Source organism: Hoplias malabaricus, chromosome 15, assembly GCF_029633855.1.
Source record: "Hoplias malabaricus isolate fHopMal1 chromosome 15, fHopMal1.hap1, whole genome shotgun sequence".
NCBI lineage: Eukaryota > Metazoa > Chordata > Actinopteri > Characiformes > Erythrinidae > Hoplias > Hoplias malabaricus.
Genome location: NC_089814.1, coordinates 18,135,033 through 18,157,677, shown reverse-complemented (window position 1 = coordinate 18,157,677; position 22,645 = coordinate 18,135,033). Strand labels below are relative to the sequence as shown.

The 22,645-nt window shown below is 36.9% G+C and overlaps 2 protein-coding genes across 2 annotated transcripts; both read right to left on the bottom strand.

Moving 5' to 3' along the window:
- Window positions 1-1,194: 1,194 nt before the first annotated feature.
- pfdn1 (prefoldin subunit 1) lies at window positions 1,195-17,577 on the bottom strand. Its single transcript, XM_066646523.1, has 4 exons — window positions 17,509-17,577; window positions 16,632-16,798; window positions 15,281-15,365; window positions 1,195-1,618 (listed from the first exon to the last, which is right to left on the bottom strand). Exons 1-4 carry the CDS (start codon window positions 17,539-17,541, stop codon window positions 1,535-1,537), a joined length of 369 nt encoding a protein of 122 aa, XP_066502620.1. The 5' UTR covers window positions 17,542-17,577; the 3' UTR covers window positions 1,195-1,534.
- A 972-nt stretch (window positions 17,578-18,549) lies between these two features.
- On the bottom strand, window positions 18,550-22,645 carry hbegfb (heparin-binding EGF-like growth factor b). The gene is made up of 6 exons (XM_066646469.1): window positions 22,487-22,645; window positions 21,971-22,120; window positions 21,057-21,210; window positions 20,709-20,864; window positions 20,518-20,601; window positions 18,550-20,394 (listed from the first exon to the last, which is right to left on the bottom strand). The coding sequence occupies exons 1-5, from the start codon at window positions 22,527-22,529 to the stop codon at window positions 20,532-20,534; spliced, it is 573 nt and encodes a 190-aa protein (XP_066502566.1). The 5' UTR covers window positions 22,530-22,645; the 3' UTR covers window positions 18,550-20,394; window positions 20,518-20,531.

The window sequence follows — 22,645 nt, the reverse complement described above, 5'->3', positions numbered from 1 at the left end:
ATTACATTAGGAATACATTCCTTAGATAGACATGTATTTACATGCTGTGGTGTTTTCATGTGTACACAGTGCACACTGAGGATATTAATCACACACAAGTGTGCATGAGTAATACACACACCTACAAACACACACAGACCCCAAATGTAGAAGGGGTCCCTTGGGTTTATGACGTAAGTAACCCTGGCTCTCTGAATCCTCCTGTTTGAGTCTGTGGAACATTGGGTAGTTCCAAAGCAGAAATCTTCTAGTGCAATATCTTCTACTGTAAGACCACACTGATATTTTAATAAGGTAAACAATAATATTCTTGAAAATAGAAAAGAAACTTATTTAACTGTATATATTCAGTATACACTGAAACATATCTGGACACCTACTTATTATTTAATTTAGGTGCTTTTTTTTTTCAGTCCCATTGCTATGGCCCATTGTGAATGGTATTAATGAATAGTGCAAGTTTTAGGAACCACAGCAGTTCAGACACAAAGTGGCAGACCACAATACATTATATAATGGGGTCATCAAGTGCTGAGAAACGCAGTGTGAGATTAACTTCAGTGCTCATTAACTTCAGGGGTCCACACTGGTAAGTCAATATATTTGTCAATGTAGCAGATTAGGAAATCCTACAAATTAACAATGAAAATGTTCTTATTCCAAGCTTTTAACTTTTTTTCCCTTTACATTTTAAAATGGCAGCTGGAATTTATATTATTTCAATTTTATTATGATTCAATTATTTGGTGAGAGGGGTATGTCACTGTCAATGTTGTCATCCAAAGTCCTATTCATCACTCTTGACACATTTGAAAATATTCACAGCTTTTAGCTACTTAGCTGAAAGCTAATATCTGTTATAGATTTGTGTATATCAAACATATACCTATAGATACAATAAAACGTTTTTGAAATGCAGAGTATGTACATTAAAATGATGATATGCTATATTTCTGCTCTTATACCAAGTCCTCTGATCACATATTTAGGAAATAATGACTGCTGCCATGGAGGGGTTGTGAGGGGGGGTTGGGAAGCTTAGTGGGGTGTGTCAGGAAATCTTTCCTTATAAAAAGTACAAACAGAAAATCCCCAAAACAAACATGGCACAGACATGATCAGGGCTCAGATACTGTCTAAATTACTGTCTGTCACACTACCAGTCAATGAAACACAAGACAAAGTGCTGGAGTCATTTCAACATTACCTTTAATACCATGCTAATGCCAGCTTAAATAAAACATTTTTATTACAACACTGTGTAAACCGTACATAACTGAAGTGTTTCTGAACAGTCAGATCATACAGGAATAATGGCTAACACAGCTGACCTAAATATAACACCCATATTCATCCAGTCAAACTGGTCCCTATTCAAAAGAACACTGATGTGTGTTCTGTTCCTAGAGATACTTGTGGATTTCAAGGTATATGCAAACCAATATATGTAAACCAAAAGCATGGTGTGTAAAGGTGAGTGAAAACAGAGATGTGTGTCTACATGTGTGTATGGGTGTGTACTTCTGTGTGTGGTTTATTGGGCTCGTCTGGACATTAACATTTCTCGAATGTTGTCTTCTGCTTCCTTCACACTGCGCTCCAGGTACGTCTTCTTTTGCTGCAGAGAGAAGACAAGCAATTATTCTATAACATTATAGCAGCCAATAAAATAATCCATATTATTTCAATCAGCCATTTGGTTCACCAGTGGCAGACAGTTTCTGAAAATAAAGGTGGTTGTCTTCCTCTAATATACTCTGCTACGCTACTTGAGAAGAGGATCTGTTCTATAATTGTGTGTGCTTAACCATTGAAGTATTACACTTAAATATTCATGTTCAAAACCCTCAGTATTAAATCCAAATGTATGCCTTTGACAAAAGGTTAACAAGGTCAATACATTTTCATTCTGAAAGTGTATGAAACTCACAAAGACAACTTTTTGTATTACCACATACACACATTTATCAAGCCATCAGCAGCAGCTGAAGTCTGAATAGATGAGGTGTAAATTATATGCTTCTTTCAGCTGAAGAACTGTACTGACAAGAAATATTTTAAAGCTTCTGTGAAGGCACCTTACCCTATGAGACTAAAGGTGGGAGCATGTGGGAAATGTGTCAGGATAGGATCATCCCACCTGTATGTCTGACTAGGGGTTAGACAAGTGTTGAAACATTCCAGCCAGAGGTTTTACAACAGCACACACCCACTGCAGGTTGCTGCTGGCTCATACGCAACTTGACCACATTTACTGCATCACTCACATCACCAAAACCAACCGCACACATGCATGAGTAGTATCTTCGACAGATGCCCATATTCAGTATTTTTTGTATATTGGGCAGAACAGTCATAAAATGTGAAAACTATTAATATATGTATGGTTTTAGGGTAATGGAGAAATGTGAAGCTTATTTCTCTAGTTATTAAAACAGTTAAAACCTAAAAAAGCTGAGAGGTTTTAACGCATCACCTTCATATTCTTCCAGAGTACAAGAAATACATTATTAAAAAAACACAAATGCCACAGTGCATTCCTTTTTTAAAACAGAAACTGTAAACAGTTCTATGATTTCTACTGCACCCAAATTCTAGCTCAGTGCATTCTCACATGCCTGCATTTGATTAACATGTTTGTGCGGTTATTGGCATGTGTGTGAATCAGCCCACAACAACCATTCTTATCTTTTTTGCTGAATGCATGATTGTAAGGGATACACATTAAAAAAAGAATTTACTTGATTTACTAGAAATGTACAATGTTCGATTTATAACATTATCTGCAGCATGATCCAAAACCATGTAGAAAGGAATGAAATTATACAATTGTCATCAGAAGACAAGTTTCCTTAAAAGAACATTTAAGTAACATCTTTGCTGAAGTTCGCTCTCAATGCGTAACGTACATAACTCATTGATATTGTTAAAATGTCATCAGATAAAGTGCTATAGCCATTGTGCATTGAACCAAAGTTTTAATTTTAGCACCTTGTTGTTCCTGTTCACCAGCTCAGCAATGTTTCTGTGACAGATGAAATGAAGTCAATGGAGTACTTGTAGCCACATGCCAGCTTGTTTTGGAAAAAAGGAAGGCAGTTCAGGATAAAGACTCTTTTCTGATTTACCAGAGGTTGTCATTTATAGACACCTGTAAATACAGAGGGGAAACAGCCCCTGAGCAAGCCTGATAAGAGATATGACAACAAATGGTGTCCTCCCATACCACATTCTACCCTGTTATTACTGACACAATCAGAAAAGCTGCTTATTATGAAAAGGTCACAGCAAAAAGAAAGCATTTTAAAACAACAGTGAAACACAAGAGGGCAAACGCCTGGTGTGGAAACCATCAGGGGGTGATTTCCTTATAATATACGCAAAATGTGTTGGAATATGATACCAGATAAAGCCTCAAGAAATTGTAACAACAAGGTATTGATTCTACTCTGAGATAATATATACAGAACAATTACCAATGTAGTTTATGTGTGTGTGTGCGTGCGTGTGCGTGTTTCTAGGTTGGAATTTTAATCCTTTCAGATCAGTTTTCATAGTTTAATCACAACGCTTCAAGAAATGAACAGGAAAAATCACAAAGGTTTTTGCAGGGAGCAAAAATGGAAATAAAATGAACCCTTAAAGCTTTAGAGAACATTCACTTATACAGGTGCTGGTCATAAAATTAGAATATCATGAAAAAGTTTAGAAGTGTCAGAGGTTGGTCAGAAGTGTCTCGCTTCCAAAAAGGACTGGACTGCTGCTGAGTGGTCCAAAGTTATGTTCTCTGATGAAAGTAAATTTTGCATTTCCTTTGGAAAGGTCTGGAGAGTCTGGAGGAAGAGAGGAGAGGCACAGAATCCACGTTGCTTGAAGTCCAGTGTACAGTTTCCACAGTCAGTGATGGTTTGGGGTGCAATGTCATCTGCTGGTGTTGGTCCACTGTGTTTTCTGAGGTCCAAGTTCAATGCAGCCATCTACCAGGTAGTTTTAGAGCACTTCATGCTTCCTGCTGCTGACCAACTTTATGGACATGCAGGTTTCATTTTCCAACAGGACTTAGCACCTGCACACAGTGCCAAAGCTACCAGTGCCTGGTTTAAGGACCATGGTATCCCTGTTCTTAATTGGCCAGTAAACTCTCCTGACCATAACCCCATAGAACCTCTATGGGGTATTGTGAAGAGGAAGATTAGGCCACTATCAGAGCAACCTGGGCTCTCATAACACCTCAGCAGTGCCACAGGCTGATCGACTCCATGCCACGCCGCACTGCTGCAGTAATTCAGGCAAAAGGAGCCCCAACTAATTATTGAGTGTTGTACATGTTCATACTTTTCAGTTGGCCAGCATTTCTAAAAATAAAGCAATATTCAAATTTTCTGAGATACTGAATTTGGGTTTTTCATTAGTTGTCAGTTATAATCATCAAATTAAAAGAAATAAACACTTGAAATATATCAGTCTGTGTTAAATGAATGAGTATGATATACAAGTTTCAATTTTGAATGGAATTACTGAAATCAACTTTTTCATGATATTATAATTTTATGACCAGCACATGTATATAATAATAACATTGTAAACAAGCCTGTTATTTATGTCCTACTTCCAAACTGCATATTGGCTCTGGACTGGAAACGCATCTTGCATAATATTATTCAATTTGTAAATAAATTGCGCAGCAGTGTGCAGGTTACATTTGCCGTTTCTCCCTTTGTACAACTTTAAGAAAAGGTTTTAAAGTCCTGAAAAGCTGCATGCCAAACAACAGCCAACACAGGGACAGTCACTTATTTCCTGTATGGGCAAGGGTATTGCAACATTAAAACCAAAGACGCATTTGATTGTAAATACTTCGCAATTTGTGCAGAGAAAAAGCCGTTTTAAAGAAGTGAAAGGCTTGGCTCACAGAGGGCACAAAAAGGGATGAAGTATTAAAGAGGGCATTGTACTGATATATAAAAAGCACACGCAAATAACTGCAGAAAAAATACCATGTCCGCTATCTCTCACAGCAGCATGACGTCATTGTCCAGTCAACACTTAAGCTGTTACTATGGTTTTGTTGCATCTTTACTGTCAAATGTTCAATGACGACAAATTACATTCTGAGCATTACCTCAATCTGGATTCTCCTAGATTGGGTAAAGATTTTTGCAGATGCAAAACCAGCTCAACGACTGTCTGAGTTAATATATTCATCAAAACGAAAATTAAATATTGAGAGAACATTTACTTTTGAAAACTATTAAATTAAAAACAGGAAATATTGGAAACAGATTAGAGACATGCAAAAACTACAAAGTAAATCAAAATGATTGTAGAAATAAACACAGATGCTTTCTACATAGTGCAAAACAAGCAATCTTTTGACTGACAATAGTTTCATCTTTGTTTCTCTTCCTCTGTGTATGCTTTTCTCCGGAGTGAAACACCCCACTGAGCTAACAGGCCTTCTCTATCAAATGCACAATTCAAGAAAAGATCCTACAGATAAGACAGAAAATGGCATAATTTTAACACACTAATATGTCATAAGTAGAGAAGTGAGTGCTCTTTTATGGCATTAATAATCCACCATCATTACACCTAGTTCCAACGTTCCAGTGATTTAAATATATTAATATTATTTTTAAACATTAATATGGGCACCAGACTATAAAATAAGTCACTTTGGCTGTTCCAAGGGTGGATTTCTTTTTTTTTGTGAGATTTTAGAAGCTTCTTTGACTCATGATTTTACTAAATGACCTATTTCTGATCTTAATGGCAAAGGAGAGACTCTGAACTAGTGCATCACAATGCATCATGCACCTTGCCATACAACATAATAAGTTCCCCAGAGGCTTTGAAGTGCATAGCTCTAATCCACCCCTACACATTATCATGGCTAAAAGTTATTTTCTACATGAAGTTTCAGTTAAACCTGCCTCTGAACTTTGGTACCTTTTAGGTGTACAAATAAGCTTTAAAGTGTAACATATATTTGTAATTTATTATAATATTTGTCGTTTTATGGTGTCTGTTTCATCTTATTGAATATAACAAAAGTTATTTCAATTAAAGTAAAACAAACTAGAAATTAAGTTTTAATACTCTACATTCACGATCACTAAGACCAAACTAACCATCTTTAGGAACACTTTTGCCCCTGGGGCTTCCATAGTTTAATTCATTTATTTTTACATAATTAAACTAAAAATCAATGGGGAAGGGGTGGGTGGGTGTTTTCTTACTCTCTTCCAAAATAATCTTACCATAGCATGCAGCTTTAAACTAGGTGCAAGCCACGTTCTGAGAGATCTGGACACATATGGTTCTACAACAGTGTAAGACTTTGGAAAATGTGTTGGCATTGAGATTCCATCTAACCCTAGCCCTGGAGATGTGTAATCCCATAATTAATAAAAAATATTTGCAACAAACTTTGAATCATGGATAGTGTTTAGCTTCAAACCAACTCACCATGCATGAGGAGTGGAGACTCTAAAGATTTTACATGTTGTATCATTTTTATGGCATTCTCTGAAAATGTACCATGCTGAAAGATTTTATGTTTGCACCCTACTGCCTATGTACACCCCGATGGAATAAGAAGGATGATTATTTAGGATGTTTTTAATGACCTAAGGGCTGCTTGTTAGGTTTTTTTTTTAATAATTAGGGTAAATTAAGGTCAGTTAATTTGCAGAGGGCAAATTATAGTACTAACACATCTGCAAGACACTCCAAGACAAGGCAGTTCTTCACAAGGTTAATGGGGATTCCCACTTGCCTAAACATGTTGTGCTGAGGAAACACTAACTTCCTTGGAGATAATGATACCTTATAAGGGTGACCTTCACAAAACAATGCAGAAGGAGGCACAAAGACTAGTCCTGTACTTCTCTCTCTCTCTATGTGACTCTATCAGTGAGTCAGCCTTTGCAACGTCTTATTGTTACAGCCTCAAAGGGCCCTCTTACAGGAGCAACAGCCGCCCATAGTGACTTCAGTCAGTGCGCAGATGACAAGGCAGATAGACTGCACAGATCTTGCTCTAAATGAACCTTTTGTTGCTGGCTGTTCCCATGTAGATGGCAGAGGAGTCTGTTCTGAGAAAAGCTTGAGCTACAGCAAATACCATCAGAATCACTCAGCGACTAAAGGCAAAGAATAACAGGTCCTAACACAGAGCTCACTGTGTTAGTTTAAAGCAAATCTGCAGAAGCTAGACTCTCAGACTGACAAAATGTCTATGGGTCTGAAAGGATGCATGGCGGTCAAGAAGCCGTCAGTGATTATCTGAGTCTAGACATTTAAAAAATTGCTGAATGTCCTTGAGATCAGTGCAGAAAATGCAACCAACTCCCAGTGTCACTTTTCCACAGTATGGTACCTACTCTACTTGGTTCTACATGCTATTTTGGTTTCTGGTACGAGTTGGTTTACAATTATACGGTTCCAGACGAAATATAGCATGTGACATCTCAAAACAGCGTCTCTAACAGGAGCAGCAGGCTTTGGAGACCACCACAAAGGTGGTGGTAATGTTAAGTGTTCTTTACCCATCATGTATTCGCATGTCGTGTTTGTACTTTCTGAGACAGAACACATCTCCATGCTTGAGTTCAGACATCAGTAGAATTTTTATTAATACCTGGATATAAGTGGTTTCTTTCAGTTACCAATCCCAGGACTGATTTCATCTCTAGAAAAGAAAGAAATAAATAAAAAGAAACCACGGCGTAATTTTACGGGCTGCCATTTTAAGTCGTATAAAAGCAAAATATGATCTCTACTGTAGCTTGAACACATTTTAAATATCTAGTTTGTGCTGGAGGTCTGAAATGGGTCTCTCTCTCTCTACTTGGGTTGCTGCCGGGTACTAAATTTACCTAATGGAAAAGCAAAAAAGCAGAGTAAAGTGGACCAGAGTCAAATAGGTACCATGCAGCTGGCCAGGGGTGTCAAAATATGACAGACCAAACGGAAACCATATTTTTCAGTGTTTCAGCAAACAGATAAAGAACCTCTGTATAAAAGCAATGAATGAGTACATCCAAAATAAAAAATAATAATAAATCGCCAGAAGCCTGATGGCAAGTGCTAAAGAGTAACATAAAAATAAAGCCCCCTCCCTGGGTTTCTAAACATAGAACACTAATATTTTTTATCTGTGACAGGATATATATCAAGCACTTGAAAACACAGCTTAAATGGACAGAAACAGAAAGCACCTATCCAACATCAAAAAGAAGGGAGCATCAATACGCCTTGTAGGGACATTTGTCCCCAAGATCACAGGATGACACCCAAGCCTTGCAACTAATTTTGCAGCCTGTCTCCTACCCTCTGCCATAAAGTATTAATAACAGCCATCCCCCAAGTCTTGTCCCTGTGAAAAACAGCAAACCTTGACCACTCAATGATGATAGAGGGGAGCTGACAAGCCAATAACAGTCCTGTCATCCAACTAAGCTCCTCCTTTACAGTGGGCCAAGAGCCCACCTGCATCCTGAGCCAGTTATGAGCTCATAAAAGAATCAACAGCAAGTTTCTTTGTCATCATTCAAACACGGCACTCATGAGGACGCTGCCGGGTTACTTATCCTGAGATCATGTCACGCTCATAAATCACAGTTCTGGAAGGATGTGCAGGAGCCACCAGAGCCATGAGCTCATGCACATAGTCTAAATACAGTACCCAGAGTGTCTCAGCTGAAAAAGTGGCAGCTATGTCATCTCACTGTACACAGGTTTCAAAAAAGAAAACGGCATCTCAAATGGCGGCATTACTCAAGGGTCAAGTTAAGGACACACCCTAGTTTACAGCAAAGCATGCTTTAAAAGCAAGGTCAGCAAGTCAACCCCTGTGGAAAACAAGTAAACCCCATCATTCTATCAGCATAATTGATTAAGCAGAAAATGTGACGCTGCTGTCACAGTAGTTATAGGCTACATTGTCAACACAGATGGGCACTAAAAAACAGTAAGAGAAAATATCATGATTGTGACGAGGCACGGTGTGCTGGGAGGTCATCCTGAATCACGTGTTCTCACTGCTGAGGGAAGCCCTGTGCTGCATTCCACATCTGCCAGCCTGCACTCCATCAGAAGGATGTCATAGCCCAGCCTCAGATAACACCCAAATAGCCTGCTACAGCTCAGACACACATACAAGCCCAGACAGGCCCCACCAGGGTTGAGCCAGACTGTGCACATACCCAAAACTCCAACACTCCACACTAATGCAGTGTTAACAAAATGCCCACTTCTAAGACACTCTCCCACTACGTCTACAGTCTGAAACTGTAAACAGATCCCCACAATTCTTAGCTTCTTCTATGAAGCTTGATAGAAGAGCTACTCTATTTTTAGTACTATTTATTTTTTCATTAGTTCCACATTCCAATCAAGAGTATAGCACACAGAATTATGGTAGCCAAAGGGTGTCCAATTTTTGTCAACTATGAGGATTCCTTGCTGTGCCATGAAATAAATAAAGAAATAATTAAAACATTAAGTATAATAGAGTGATGGCCCTACATAATGATTGTAAAGTAATGTGTATTGCAGTCTACTATGATATTAACAGCATAACGTTGGGGAAACTGAAGCACTGCTATTATAAATGTGTACAGGTTATGTAAAAGTCCAAGTTCCAGTCCACACAAGTGAGGTCATATCCACATTCGTCAAGCTCTATAACGAGTCTGCAGATGTACCTCTTCCAGACTGAATGTTCTTAAATTATGTCACAAGCATTTTTTTGGTGTCATAAGTCTTGGTACTTTTTTATGTGGTTACCCTGCTCTTTTATCCTAGCTGGAACAAGAAATACATGTGAATTAGAGCTGCATTATACCATCTCAACGTCAGCATCATAATGTGCACATGTGCATTATTCACATCACAGGACACACAATGTCAGATGGAGCACTTCTATCAAATTCTATAGAAAGTGCTGGCTTTACACACCATGACAGTTAAATGTCAAGGCAGTCAAAGAAGAAATGGGAATATCAATAAAAAACTGATAGAAAAACACATTATCTATGTGCATAAGAGGACAGTGTTAATGTGACTAGATTTTGCATTTATCTGCATCTCTGACATTTTATTTGTGGTATTGTTTTATTGACAAATGAAAAATTGAGACAGAATTTGCAGACTCTGTTCTACTGCCTAAACAAAGCAGACGAGCAGAAGGCGAGTGGTGGAAATGCTGAGAAGAGCAGAGAGAAAAAACAGGGAGGTTCAGAGAGAGATGCACACTCAGCTTATGTGTGACTGTGTAAACAAATTATTTTGAAGTGCTAAACTGCATTGATGACTATGCTTGAAATAATTGTATAAAGCTTGGTTACAACATTTTTGCTTCAGGTCACAAAAGGAAATTTCATATTTTGTCATTTTCCATGACACATCTATCAGAGGCAGAATACATCTGAAAAATATCATATAAAAAATTACCTCTACTTTTGTATACGCAGTTTTTGTTATTTGTTGTGTGACTTTTTTATTTTCACAATATATAATTACAGAGAAATAAAATATTGGAATGGCATGTTTTTCCAATATTGTGCAGCTTTAAATGTGCATATACTCAACAAAAAGAAGCACACACTTTGGGTGTGTGTTCACAGCCCCTCATGCACTAGTGTGTGTGTGTTGACATACACATTGTCATTCTACGATGTGCACATTTAATTTTTTTTTTCATATCTTCTAAATGATGGACGGTTGGGATTGTGTTTAAAAATATCAGGGTTAACCTAATGTGGGGAAAAATGACACAATGTGCAGTCTACTGTTATAAAAACAATAGAACTCAACAAGATTAAATTATCTACAGACAATGGCATTTCAGCAACAGATACTGGAAGTGAACAGTCCAGAACCTAGCAGAGCAAATATTTGCACAAATGTGTAAATACAGCATTTGAAGGCACTCTCAGCTCCAGACAATGAGCAGGAGAGATGATGAAAGTGCTGTTTTATGACGTATCCTACTGAAGCAGACAGATGGATGGTGAGTTGGATAAAAAGACTGTGCCTCATATCCTGTATTCATCTGGAATTGTCCATGGCAAACCAGTTTCATTGGCAGTATGAGTAATGTATTGACATATGCTATGGTCCCTTTCTCATATCACTCATTGGTTTCAAAGCAGCTGTATGGGTTTTACGATTATGAAACACTCAGACATATAGACAACAAAGCAGATATGTCTATTACCAGAAACAGAAAGTTCCTTAGCGCATACACACACACACAAACACACACATGCTGGTCATAAAAAGAGTTGATTTATTTCAGTAATCTCATTCAAAAAGTGAAACTTGTATATTATACTCATTCATTACACACAGACTGATATATTTCAAGTGTTTATTTCTTTTAATTTGATGATTATAACTGACAACTAATGAAAAACCCAAATTCAGTATCTCAGAAAATAAGAATATTACTTAAGACCAATACAAAAAAAAGATTTTTAGAAATGCTGGCCAACTGAAAAGTATGAACATGTACAGCACTCAATACTTAGTCAGGGCTCCTTTTGCCTGAATTACTGCAGCAGCACGGTGTGGTATGGAGTCGATCAGTCTGTGGCACTCCTCAGGTGTTATGAGAGCCCAGGTTGCTCTGATAGTAGCCTTCAGCTCTTCTGCATTGTTGGGTCTGGTGTATTGCATCTTCCTCTTCACAATACCCCATAGATTTTCTATGGGGTTAAGGTCAGGAGAGTTTACTGGCCAATTAAGAACAGGGATACCATGGTCCTTAAACCAGGCACTGGTAGCTTTAGCACTGTTTGCAGGTGTCAAGTCCTGTTGGAAAATGAAATCCGCATCTTCAAAAAGTTGGTCAGCAGCAGGAAGCATGAAGTGCTCTAAAACTTCCTGATAGATGGCTGCGTTGATCTTGGGACCTCAGAAAACACAGTGGACCAACACCAGCAAATGACATTGCACCCCAAACCATCACTGACTGTGGAAACTTTACACTGGACCTCAATCAATGTGGATTCTGTGCCTCTCCTCTCTTCCTCCAGACCTTTCCAAAGGAAATGCAAAATTTACTTTCATCAGAGAACATAACTTTGGACCACTCAGCAGCAGTCCAGTCCTATTTGGAAGCGAGACGCTTCTGATGCTGTCTCCTGTTCAAGAGTGGCTTGACACAAGGAATGCGACAGCTGATACCCATGTGTTGCATACGTCTGTGCGGGTGGTTCTTGTAGCACTGACTCCAGCTGCAGTCCAGTCCTTGTGAATCTCCCCCACATTTTTGAATGGGTTTTGTTTCACAGTCCTCTCCAGGGTGCGGTTATCCCTATTGCTTTTACACTTTTTTCTTCCACATCTTTTCCTTCCTTTCGCCTCTCTATTAATGTGCTTGGAAACAGCTCTGTGAACAGCCAGCCTCTTCAGCAATGACCTTTTGTGTCGTGCCCTGCTTGTGTAATGCGTCAATGGTCGTCTTTTGGACAACTGTCAAGTCAGCAGTCTTCCCCATGAATGTGCAGCCTACATAACTAGACTGAAAGACCATTTAAAGACCTTTGCAGGTGTTTTGAGCTAATTAGCTGTTTACAGTGTGGCACCATTCAATATGTTAAATTTGATATTTTCATTAGTTGTCAGTTATAATCATCAAATTAAAAGAAATAAACACTTGAAACATATCAGTCTGTATTTAATGAATGAGTATATTATAAAAATTTCACTTTTTGAATGGAATTACTGAAATAAATCAACTTTTTCTATGTATATATATTAATATACATATATATATATATTTTTAAATAAAAAGAGACCTCATTTAGGCACTTGTGTCTTGATAACATGGGGCAGTGGTCAACTTCCTGGGTTCCAAAGTATAAGGAAATGGACATCTCCTGTCATTTGAATTTCCAATATTGTGTAATCTATCTTTATATATTATTTTCCTCATGCTCAAACAGGCTAGAACTAGCCTATGACGTGGCCAACTACCTAGATCCAGCCAAATCACTCAGCAGTAACAGAGGGGACATATCTTCAAACAAAAAGCAAGTATTTAGTGACTAAAGCAAAAAGTGAATTTCATAAGCTAGCTGCACCCTTCTACTGCCCATATCAGGCAACACAAAGTACAAAAAAATTGTTTTAACAATTACTGCTTGCGAAAGAACTTGTCAACTTGAACAAATTGATCTCTGAATTTAGAGTAAATAATATTGTCATAAAATTAAAGACAAGAAACATGCCTGAGTCTGTCATTTACATAATGCAACAAATTAAGTTTGTGATGAGGGTCACTTATCCGAGTTTTTATTTTATTTTCATCTGATACTGAATTAACAGAAAAGTTTCATTTTATAAACTAGGCAATTCTGTTATTACAGTGCACAGACCATTTTTAAAAAATACCACACACATTTACAGAGTAATAGGGTTAAAGTAACAGCAAAGCATTCAAAGTATGAATCAGGAATACTGTGATGTCCCAAGCACAAAACAAAATTTCTAAAATATTACACTGCAGAGACAATTGAATAATGCAGTTCAGAGCCAAATACAATCACTACCACATCAAGGAAGTCCACTAACCTGCCAAAAAAATTCAATTAAGAATATTACAAGGCATGGGTATTTCATTCATCTCCTGTTGATGTGTTAAAGCAATCATTAAATTGTGCTGATTATGTTCCTGTTTCCCTCCTCCCCCACTTCAGCAAATCAAAGACCACCATGTTCCACTGCATTTGATCTCCACTGTGGTCAATTATGACACCTTCCTGTGTCTGGTGTTTGGGGTAAAAAAAAAAAACAGGAAGCCGAACACCAGGAACTGAAGTTCTTCATATTTGGGTTCTAAGGAGTGTGAGAACAACTCTAAATGATGGCAAACTGAAGCATTAGCTCACTGGCATTCCACAGAAACACCTCCATAAGGTCACAGCACCACCTTCACAATACTGCTGTCAAACCACAGAATTTCCACCAGACACACTGAGGTGAAAAATATGGTGAAAATATGACGCAGATTCTTTTGTTTTATACATCACAAGGACACACTGTGTAAATGACGCATATCACTGAATAGTACCTTTTATGGAGTGAATGCATGAGTGTGTGAATTAATTAGTTAATGATGAGTTTGTGTTAGTTGAGGTATATATATATATATATATATATATATATATATATATATATATATATATATATATATATATACACATACAATAATTTAGGTGACATTTTTGTTTTATATTATATGATACACACGGTACTGTGCAATGTAAGAATGCTTTCAAAAATATAAGTGTTTATAATTTATTTTTGTTGAAAAACAAAATTAATTAATGCAAAGTGAGTGAACAAAGTGATCTTTTGTCTAAATTAATAAAGCAGAAGAATGCAGGGGTGTATTCTCTATAGAACAGGGGCACTTATTTCATTTATTAAATATAACTGGCAAATCATGTCAATTGAGCAGGGGCAACCAGGTTAGTTCAAATAACTTGCATATCAATGCATTTTTTACATTTTGCACAGCATCCCAACTTTCTTGGAGATGGGCTTGGTTTACACAAATTTTCACACACTTCTGACTTCAACAGTATTTTATTCATTTGCTTAGTTTGTGTGTGTGATCAGACTATTGTAATTGCTCACAGTTTTAAAGTTTGGGTAAGGCTTACAGGGTTAACATCTCAAACCAAGACACTTATTTTCTGTCCATTACAAGCTGTAATTAACACATAGAATTGTAATAAGCATATCTACATGTTTATAAAGCTAGTTGTGGTGTAAATTATTAAAAAAATAATTAACAGACATCCGTAAAAAAAAAAAAAAAACCTGGTCCAATCTGGTTTTGGAAATTACCTGAAGCTGGATTCAGTGATAACTCTGCCGGTAAAAAGATGACTAACATGTACAGAGGAAACAATTAATCTCTGTATGTCACATGAATATATTTATAAAAACGTAATAATAGCACACAAAGAATTTCACAAAAGGTAATGTATAAATCTTTTCCACAAATGATTAGTACACGTATATATGCTACAAAACATTGTGCAGTCATTCTTTGTGTATGTGAGGAATTCACAAACGTCTAAGCTTAAATTAGAATTTCTAACTTTCATTACTTATGTACTATTTAGATCTTTTTAGAAAATTTGGAAAATGGCTATTTATCACCGGCATGCAGCCACAAGCATTCAATTATTAACTTCAACCATTTGCAATAGTGTGTGCGTACATGTGTGTCAGAAACAAGAGCCAGAAAAACATTCACCTCAAGCTCCTTGATCTTGTCATCTGCTGTTTTCTGCTTTTCCAACAGTTGATTATTAATCTCATCTTTTGACTGTAAGATAAACCTGAGAAACAATGAGAGTGATGATAAAGTGATGGGCAGTAATTTTGTACAGTTTGAAAAAACAAACAAACACAAAAAAACAAACAAACACAGGACAATGTTTTCTGCAAATAATTTTGAGCTCTCTGAGCAACCAAATGTCTGCAGATACTTAATGTTCTTTTAAAAAATACTGAAAAAACACTCCAGTGAAACTCTTAACCATATATCCACACATACTGAATGAAGTGAAGGTGTAGAGCAGAGGTCTTCAAATCTGAACAATTGATCCAGTTTCCAGGTTCCAGGTTTATTCAATGGTCGTTTGGTATGACACTATATCTGCCCAGTCAGGCATGTTAGCAGATGCAGTTATAGTGTCATACCAACTGGCCATGTTAAAATCCCAATCTGAAACATGGACCCAAGGTCCAGATTTGAAGATCTCTGGTGTAGAGTTATATCTAAGCCATTTTAAGGGCATTAGAGTTTTTCGTCTAAATAACTTTTACATATGTAATTTTAATGAAAAGAGATAAGTTTGTATAGGTTTAATTGATAAATAGAACAGAGCTTAATATTTAGTGCTGTGAGAACAACTTCTAAAAAAACCCCAGCTATCCCACCGACGGGATATAAAGAAATCTTTAGATGAGATGGTGCAACACCACAGTGAGGATCTGATCATACTTATCATACTGATCATAGCTACAAGAGCGAGACAAGTACTGATGTAAATGGTGGTGGTGTTAGGCTATTGGAGGTAATGAAAGACTATTCTACTGGCAATGCTTTTATAAGGAGACCATACAAAATCTGATTCAGCTATATCTGCAACTATAAATTAGTCCTTTTCCACACTGGTGTCCACACAAATAGCTCTCTTTAGAATCTACAGTTTGAGTCTTGTTCCATTACATGATAAAGGAACGTTACCCTAAAGTGCAGAGCAGCAAGACATGAAAAAGCAAAAGCTCTTGTTTTAACTGTTATGCTCTGTTCACTTAATTCTTCAGTCTCATTGTATCTGTATTATGTGGTTTAAGTCTGCTTCCATGCAATGAATGCCATATTTTCTGATGTAGGCAGACCCACAAACTACTGTCTGAGCTGTCTTACTTATAATTTGTGGATTGGTAGGAACTCCAGATACTCAAACACTGAAAGTTTTTGATATAATCTCCTATTTAAAGCATTAGATTTCAATTATTGTTTTTTTTTTTGGGGATATTCCACAAATATACAATTACAGTAACGGCCTAATCCAAAGGCAACTGCACATACTTACATGCGCCCTACTCCTTCATACATCCGTGTGCTGTCTGGAAGTGAGGTTATCTCTACATGAGTCAAATTGGCATGTTTCTTCATGCGACTCAGCTGCTCGATCTGCAGGTCTGCCAGCTTCACCTTCTGCTGAGTATCAATCATTTTGGCTTGCAGTTCAGCAAAAGCCTAGAGAACAAACATATAGCAGCAGATATGCACTAAAATGAAATGGAATATAATCTCATATCATTCTTAAAAGGAAAAAAAACCCTGTTTACTGAAGCAGTACTCCTGGAAGTTGTGTTAGTGCTCCTCTAGTCTTACACCTGTGGTCACAGGCTGCTGGCTATTTATATGTATATTTATTAGTAGAGTGTTCTCAGTCCAAGAATGACAGTGAGGTGTTTAAAAACTACAGCAGCACTGCTGTGTCTGATTCAATCAATAATGCCAGTGCAAAAACAACACCACCACGTCAGTGTCACTGCAGCGCTGAGAATGATCGACCACTCAAATCATACATGCTCTGTGGGGGTTCTGATCATTGAAGAACTGGGTGAAAAGAGGCTAACACAGAGATGGACTACAATCTCTAATTACATATATACAAAGTGTATCTTTGTACTACTTGTAGCTGACAAAATGGACAATAAACGTAGAAACAAGATCATTTAATGCTATCGTTGATCAGTGTATAACAATAGCAATCACCGTTAGCTGATGTTAACATTTCTTGACGTGACAACAGTAAGATAAACTCAAGAAAAAGACGCCAATATTTTTTTACAACTCACAAATATTTAACAATTAACCATTATTTGGAAAAACGAGTCATCAATTCCATGCAGTCAAAATATATGAAGTGTATTTTATGACAGTTATATGCCATGCTTTACCTTCTTTAGCTCGAGGTCTACGGGGGCTGCCATGTTGCTGAAGACAGGTCGAGTTTCTGCACATGCGCACTGACGAGGTAAATCTCCAGGGTTGCCATTACGGACATAAATAGGTTGAGGTTTGATACTTCATTCTGTGTTTAACTTATGGTAAAATGTTTGCAGTCATGTCGATCAATGGTGGAAAACTTTAACTGATGCGTAGTTGAAAGCATTTAGTTACCGCTACTTATTACGTATTACGTAATTCAAGCGTAGCAAATTTCTGGCAACCCGAATTTTCTCATTCAACACAATGAATGTGATTAGAGGTGGAGGCTTACTGTTGGGTATTTATTATATCTAGACAAAATTCTATAAGCTTAATTTAAATATAGCTCTTTAATAAAGCACTGTTTAATCAGCTCCCTCTCTGCTCTTAAGTATTTAGACCTACATTATTTGTTATTTCCTTCAACACAGGAACAATTGTGAAGTCAAGTTATAGTGATTTGGATCAACGTAAACAACACAAACTGTCAACGGCTTGGGGCCCTATGCACACTTTTGACATGACTTATGCTCATATATTTTGGACATATTTTCCCTTCTTATGTTTTCAATGTGCAAGTTAATTTGTTACAAGTAAGTTTTATAGTGTCATGTAAAAAATAGATATTTAAATAGAAAGTTACTGCTTTTATTTTCAAACAGTGACAAATGTTAGTCATTAAGATAATAATAATAATGTAATTATAGTGTAATTAATTATGGGCATGACCTATTGAACCCAGGCCCACCCAGTGAAAGGGAGATTGCTCTCTGACCTAGTCATGCCTCTATTTATAAAAACATTGTGATCAAATTGTGACCAGTTTAACACTGTTTCCTGAAAAAGTAGAGCAAAATAATTAATTAGAACAATGAATGTCATATCGTCTAACACACTTTGAAGTTAGTATTTGGTAATATAACTTAATCTTGTTTTATTTTATAAACACAGTCATGGACAAATGTATTAATTGCAATATGAAAATTCTTTAATCCAAAGAAACAACACAGAAGTATCAAAAACACATTACTAACAGTACATCCAAATAGGATGCCAAAATCAATGATTTATTCTTTAGTGGAACTGTATAATAATCGACCCATTAAACAAAATAAACAAAAACTTGGTCTGTATCATTTTTTTCTGCACAGCCGTTTTGATTTTAACTTTTAATGGCATATTGTACTTAATATTAAACACAATTTCACATGACATTTTACTGCTAACATTTAGTGGTAAAAAAAATCCCACAAAAACAAGTTAATACTGCTTTTATGTGTATAAACAAAGTACAAGGTGAGATTTGTTCACAGTAGACAAATAAATCAAGGTGAAAATTAAGGTTAAGTTAAATATACCTTGATTAAAAATAACTATAATCTCCTTGTTTCTATACTCACAGTTCCACTCACCATAAAGGAGCAATTTGTAGTTATATAACTACAGACTATAGTCCATTTGTTGTCCTATATACTCCATTTTCCCTCTTTCACTCTTTTCTTCAATGGTGGGGACATCCAGATGACCACCACAAAGCAGATATGATTCTGGTGGTAGATCATTCAGTGTTACAGTGACATTGACACAGTGGTGATGTATTAGTCTGTGTTGTGCTGGTGCTGGACTCGTGAATATTTTTGGTTGGTGGAATATTTTCAGTCAAGCAGAGATACTGAAGGAATTGAAAACTCCAGCAGCACTGCTGTGGCTGATCCATTCATACACAACTCACACTAACACCCGACCACCACGTCAGTGTCACTGCAATGCTGAGAATGATCTACCACCAAAATCATACCTTCCCTGTCTTGGTCCTCTGGGGTCCTGACCACTGAAGAACCTGGTGAAAGGGGGCAAAAACTGTATACAGAGCAACAAATAAATTCTAGTATGTAACTGTAGAACAGTGAACAGTGGAGCTGAGAGAATGGACAGTGAGTGTAGAAACAAGGTTAGGTGGTTAAAATGTTATGGCTGATTGGTGTATACACTAATGTCAATCAGTAACAACATAACAAATTAAAGCCTGTCGTTAAAAAAAAAAAAAAATTAAAAACTGAAGTTAATTCTGTAAGTACTTGGAACCTGACACAATGTTACATTTCTGCACTGTGACACAGTGTAATTAGCAATTGAATAAATGTTTGAGGAACCATGAATAATCAGATACTTGACTGCTCCTGTGAATAAAAGTACATGTGTCCTTTTCATGATGCAGTGTTTGGCAAGAACATGAAAAATCTTAATATCTGTAAACAACTTGGCCGTCTGTTCTAGATCCCACAAGATTATCAAAGAGCACTGCTAAATAGACCAGAACGCTATCCACAGTATAGAGGCACATTGTCAGGAGCCAAAAAACAAAAAATATCAACCTGACCTCAGTGGTGTTTGCATTTACATTTAAAGTTACATTTAGTGTTTACATTTAGAGGTCTCATGTGGAGTACAAATATTGTGTTTTTGTTCCAGATACAAATAACAAACAACAAGTGCATTCATTAAATATACAAAAGAATCATATAGCAAAATAAATAGTTAATATATAAATAAATAACATCAACTTCAAACATGTCATATTCGAATCCTTTTTACACAGAAATAAATAAATAGAAAGGAGAAAGAATCTTGACTTAGCTACATTCATTAAACATTTTTCTTCATTCTTGTACAATGACAAGGACCGTTTGTGATCCCAATCTTGAGGACAACTGAGGTCTTCAAAACAGTGTTGGTGTCATTAAAGTCTACATTTCCACACTTCTGCAGGGGGCATGTCACCTCCCCCAGTGGAGAGATATTCTGGCTGTGTGTATCTGTTTACCAAATTCCCACCAAGAAAATGGGTTCTCCCACTAGAACAAGACATAGTCATTAATAATGAATGTATGGTACATCCAGAAGTTGTATGAATTTGCATAATTTTACCAAATACTAGTATGGTTATGTTTACAGCACAGAATTCTCCCGTTACTCACCTCTCTGATTGCGTCTATACAGATGCTGCCTCAAGTTTGATCTTCTCCTCACTCTCCACTTCACCATCGGCTTTTTTATGACATCTGCACAGGGACATGATATGCATCTTATTTTTTTTATCATTTTTATTGAAGAAATGCACAGAGTAACAAATTATGCAAAGTGTATGGGTACAGATAAAAGGACTAACCTGAATGCCAGCAAAATGCCAATAAATGTAAGACACATCAAAGAAAGAACTGCAGATATTGCAGCCAAAGCTGCAGTCTGGTTGTATCCGCCCACTTCTTTAGTGATAGGTAGGGTAAATATGTGGCACCTCTCGCCTGAATAACCCTGATCGCATCTACAAAAAGAAACATTTATATGTGTAATATATATATATAGATGGCAGCACTAAAAATGCAATATTTGATTAATATGTGTTATTAATGATTTACCCGCTATAAAACATAATTGTTTCATATTCATGTTAAGTGAACGCCTCAAAAACATCAGACATCAGGTCATGAACTACATGAAAAGTGTATGCATGTACCTGCAAGCTATATGATTCAGATCCTCCAAGTAATGACACTGCCCATGAATACAATAATCTCTGTATTTTTTCCTCAAGCACAGGTTCTTCTTCCTTTTGTCTTTTCTTCTATTCTGTGTATTGGCTGTTGCCTTTAGCTGGGTCGAAAACAACACTGTAGAAACAACAGAATGTAGCATAAAGTTAGTCAAAGTAGGTTTGTATTAACTAATAATTTACAGTAAAAAATACTACCTAGTTTTAAAATCTTCAGTTTGTATGATGTCATAAATCTTACGTTGTAACTTCATCTGTACATTTTTGTGACTGTTGAGGTTAATGATTTAATATTACAGTATGTTTACTAAGTTAAGGAATATACTTTTTCTAGAGCCTTTATTTTACAAAAGCAAATTCTTTTACATGAATATGCATTTAGTCTGCTCTACCTATCTAAAGGTTCCCATAATGGCTTTCCAAAATGTAATGTTACACAATAAGAGTTCAATAACTTAATATAGTGCACAAGTTAGTTTACTGGAGTTATTTTTAATCATTTCTAGATAATTGAATCTGCAAAATTAAAAAAAAATCATCCAAGGTTTTTGATGTTGAATTCTCTCCTTTAGAGAAACTAAGAATTACTATTTCTTCATTTTTAGTTTTCAGTGGCGACAGGAACCAGGCTTTAATGCCTCTAGAGATACCTTGGTGGAAGTACACGGGTGTCCTGAGGCAAAGTAGTTCCCAATAGAATCTTAATCTTCCACAGGTATACCACAGCTTTGGTGGTATCAGCATTGTATATGGGTTGCAAAGTCACCACAACTTGTAAGAATAATGGTCAGTTTCTCTGTAGTGAACTATGCATTCCAATTAATCATGGCGAAAAACTTTGGAGAATTCCTTTCAGTAAAGCGTATCTTCGTGGCTACCTCTGGGTAAGTCATCCTCGTAATCTCCCGAAAGACCCTCTTCGTTGCTGCCGTAGTCGTAGCTGGCGCGAGTGTGAAATTTTCCCACCGCAGGGGTCGTGTGCGCGCGCCCCAGCGCGGTGGTCGCGCCGAGAGACGACCTGAAGAACACTGAGAAAGTGAACAGGTGAGTCCCAAATAACGCATTGTGACGACAATAAACGCTGTGTGTAAATAGGTGATAAACGTCGCCTTAAAGGCGTGTTCAGTAGACATAACCAGTGAACTTCAACCCCTATCCACTCATTATACCAACTAAGGCTGAACATTTTTGTTTCAAAAAAAAAAAAAAAAAAAAAGCTTAATTGTGGTGGTCAATTAACCGTCTTCTTATATTCGAATTAACTCCGAGATCTAAATAACTCAAAGACACATTTCGGTTCAGTGCAACAAGAAATATTTTACATCAGTTCAGTAAGGTTTTGCAGTGAAGCTGTTAGAAACGCAATGAGACCCGCGGTGTTTGCGAACACTCACCAAAAGTGTGGATGAGAAGAAACCCAAATACAGAAGTATTCATATTCCACAAAGGTGTTGAAGAGCTGGTCGTGGTGTTCAGTGAATCCCGGCGGTGAAATGCGGAGCTTGTTCCCTGTTCTCACCTCAAATGGAAATGAGTGAGGAAGGCGTGTAAGA

What these genes read in the sequence shown, in the direction of transcription:
- pfdn1 (XM_066646523.1), bottom strand. Translation starts at nt 17,541, where the DNA reads ATGGCAGCCCCCGTAGACCTCGAGCTAAAGAAG. An exon ending in TAGACCTCGAGCTAAAGAAG is followed by an intron (nt 16,799 to 17,508) that starts GTAAAGCATGGC and finishes TTTGTTCTCTAG; the next exon opens with GCTTTTGCTGAACTGCAAGC. An exon ending in TATGAAGGAGTAGGGCGCAT is followed by an intron (nt 15,366 to 16,631) that starts GTAAGTATGTGC and finishes ATTGTTTCTCAG; the next exon opens with GTTTATCTTACAGTCAAAAG.
- hbegfb (XM_066646469.1), bottom strand. Translation starts at nt 22,529, where the DNA reads ATGAATACTTCTGTATTTGGGTTTCTTCTCATCCACACTTTTG. An exon ending in CGAGGATGACTTACCCAGAG is followed by an intron (nt 21,211 to 21,970) that starts GTAGCCACGAAG and finishes TTGTTTCTACAG; the next exon opens with TGTTGTTTTCGACCCAGCTA. An exon ending in GGCATTTTGCTGGCATTCAG is followed by an intron (nt 20,602 to 20,708) that starts GTTAGTCCTTTT and finishes GTCCCTGTGCAG; the next exon opens with ATGTCATAAAAAAGCCGATG.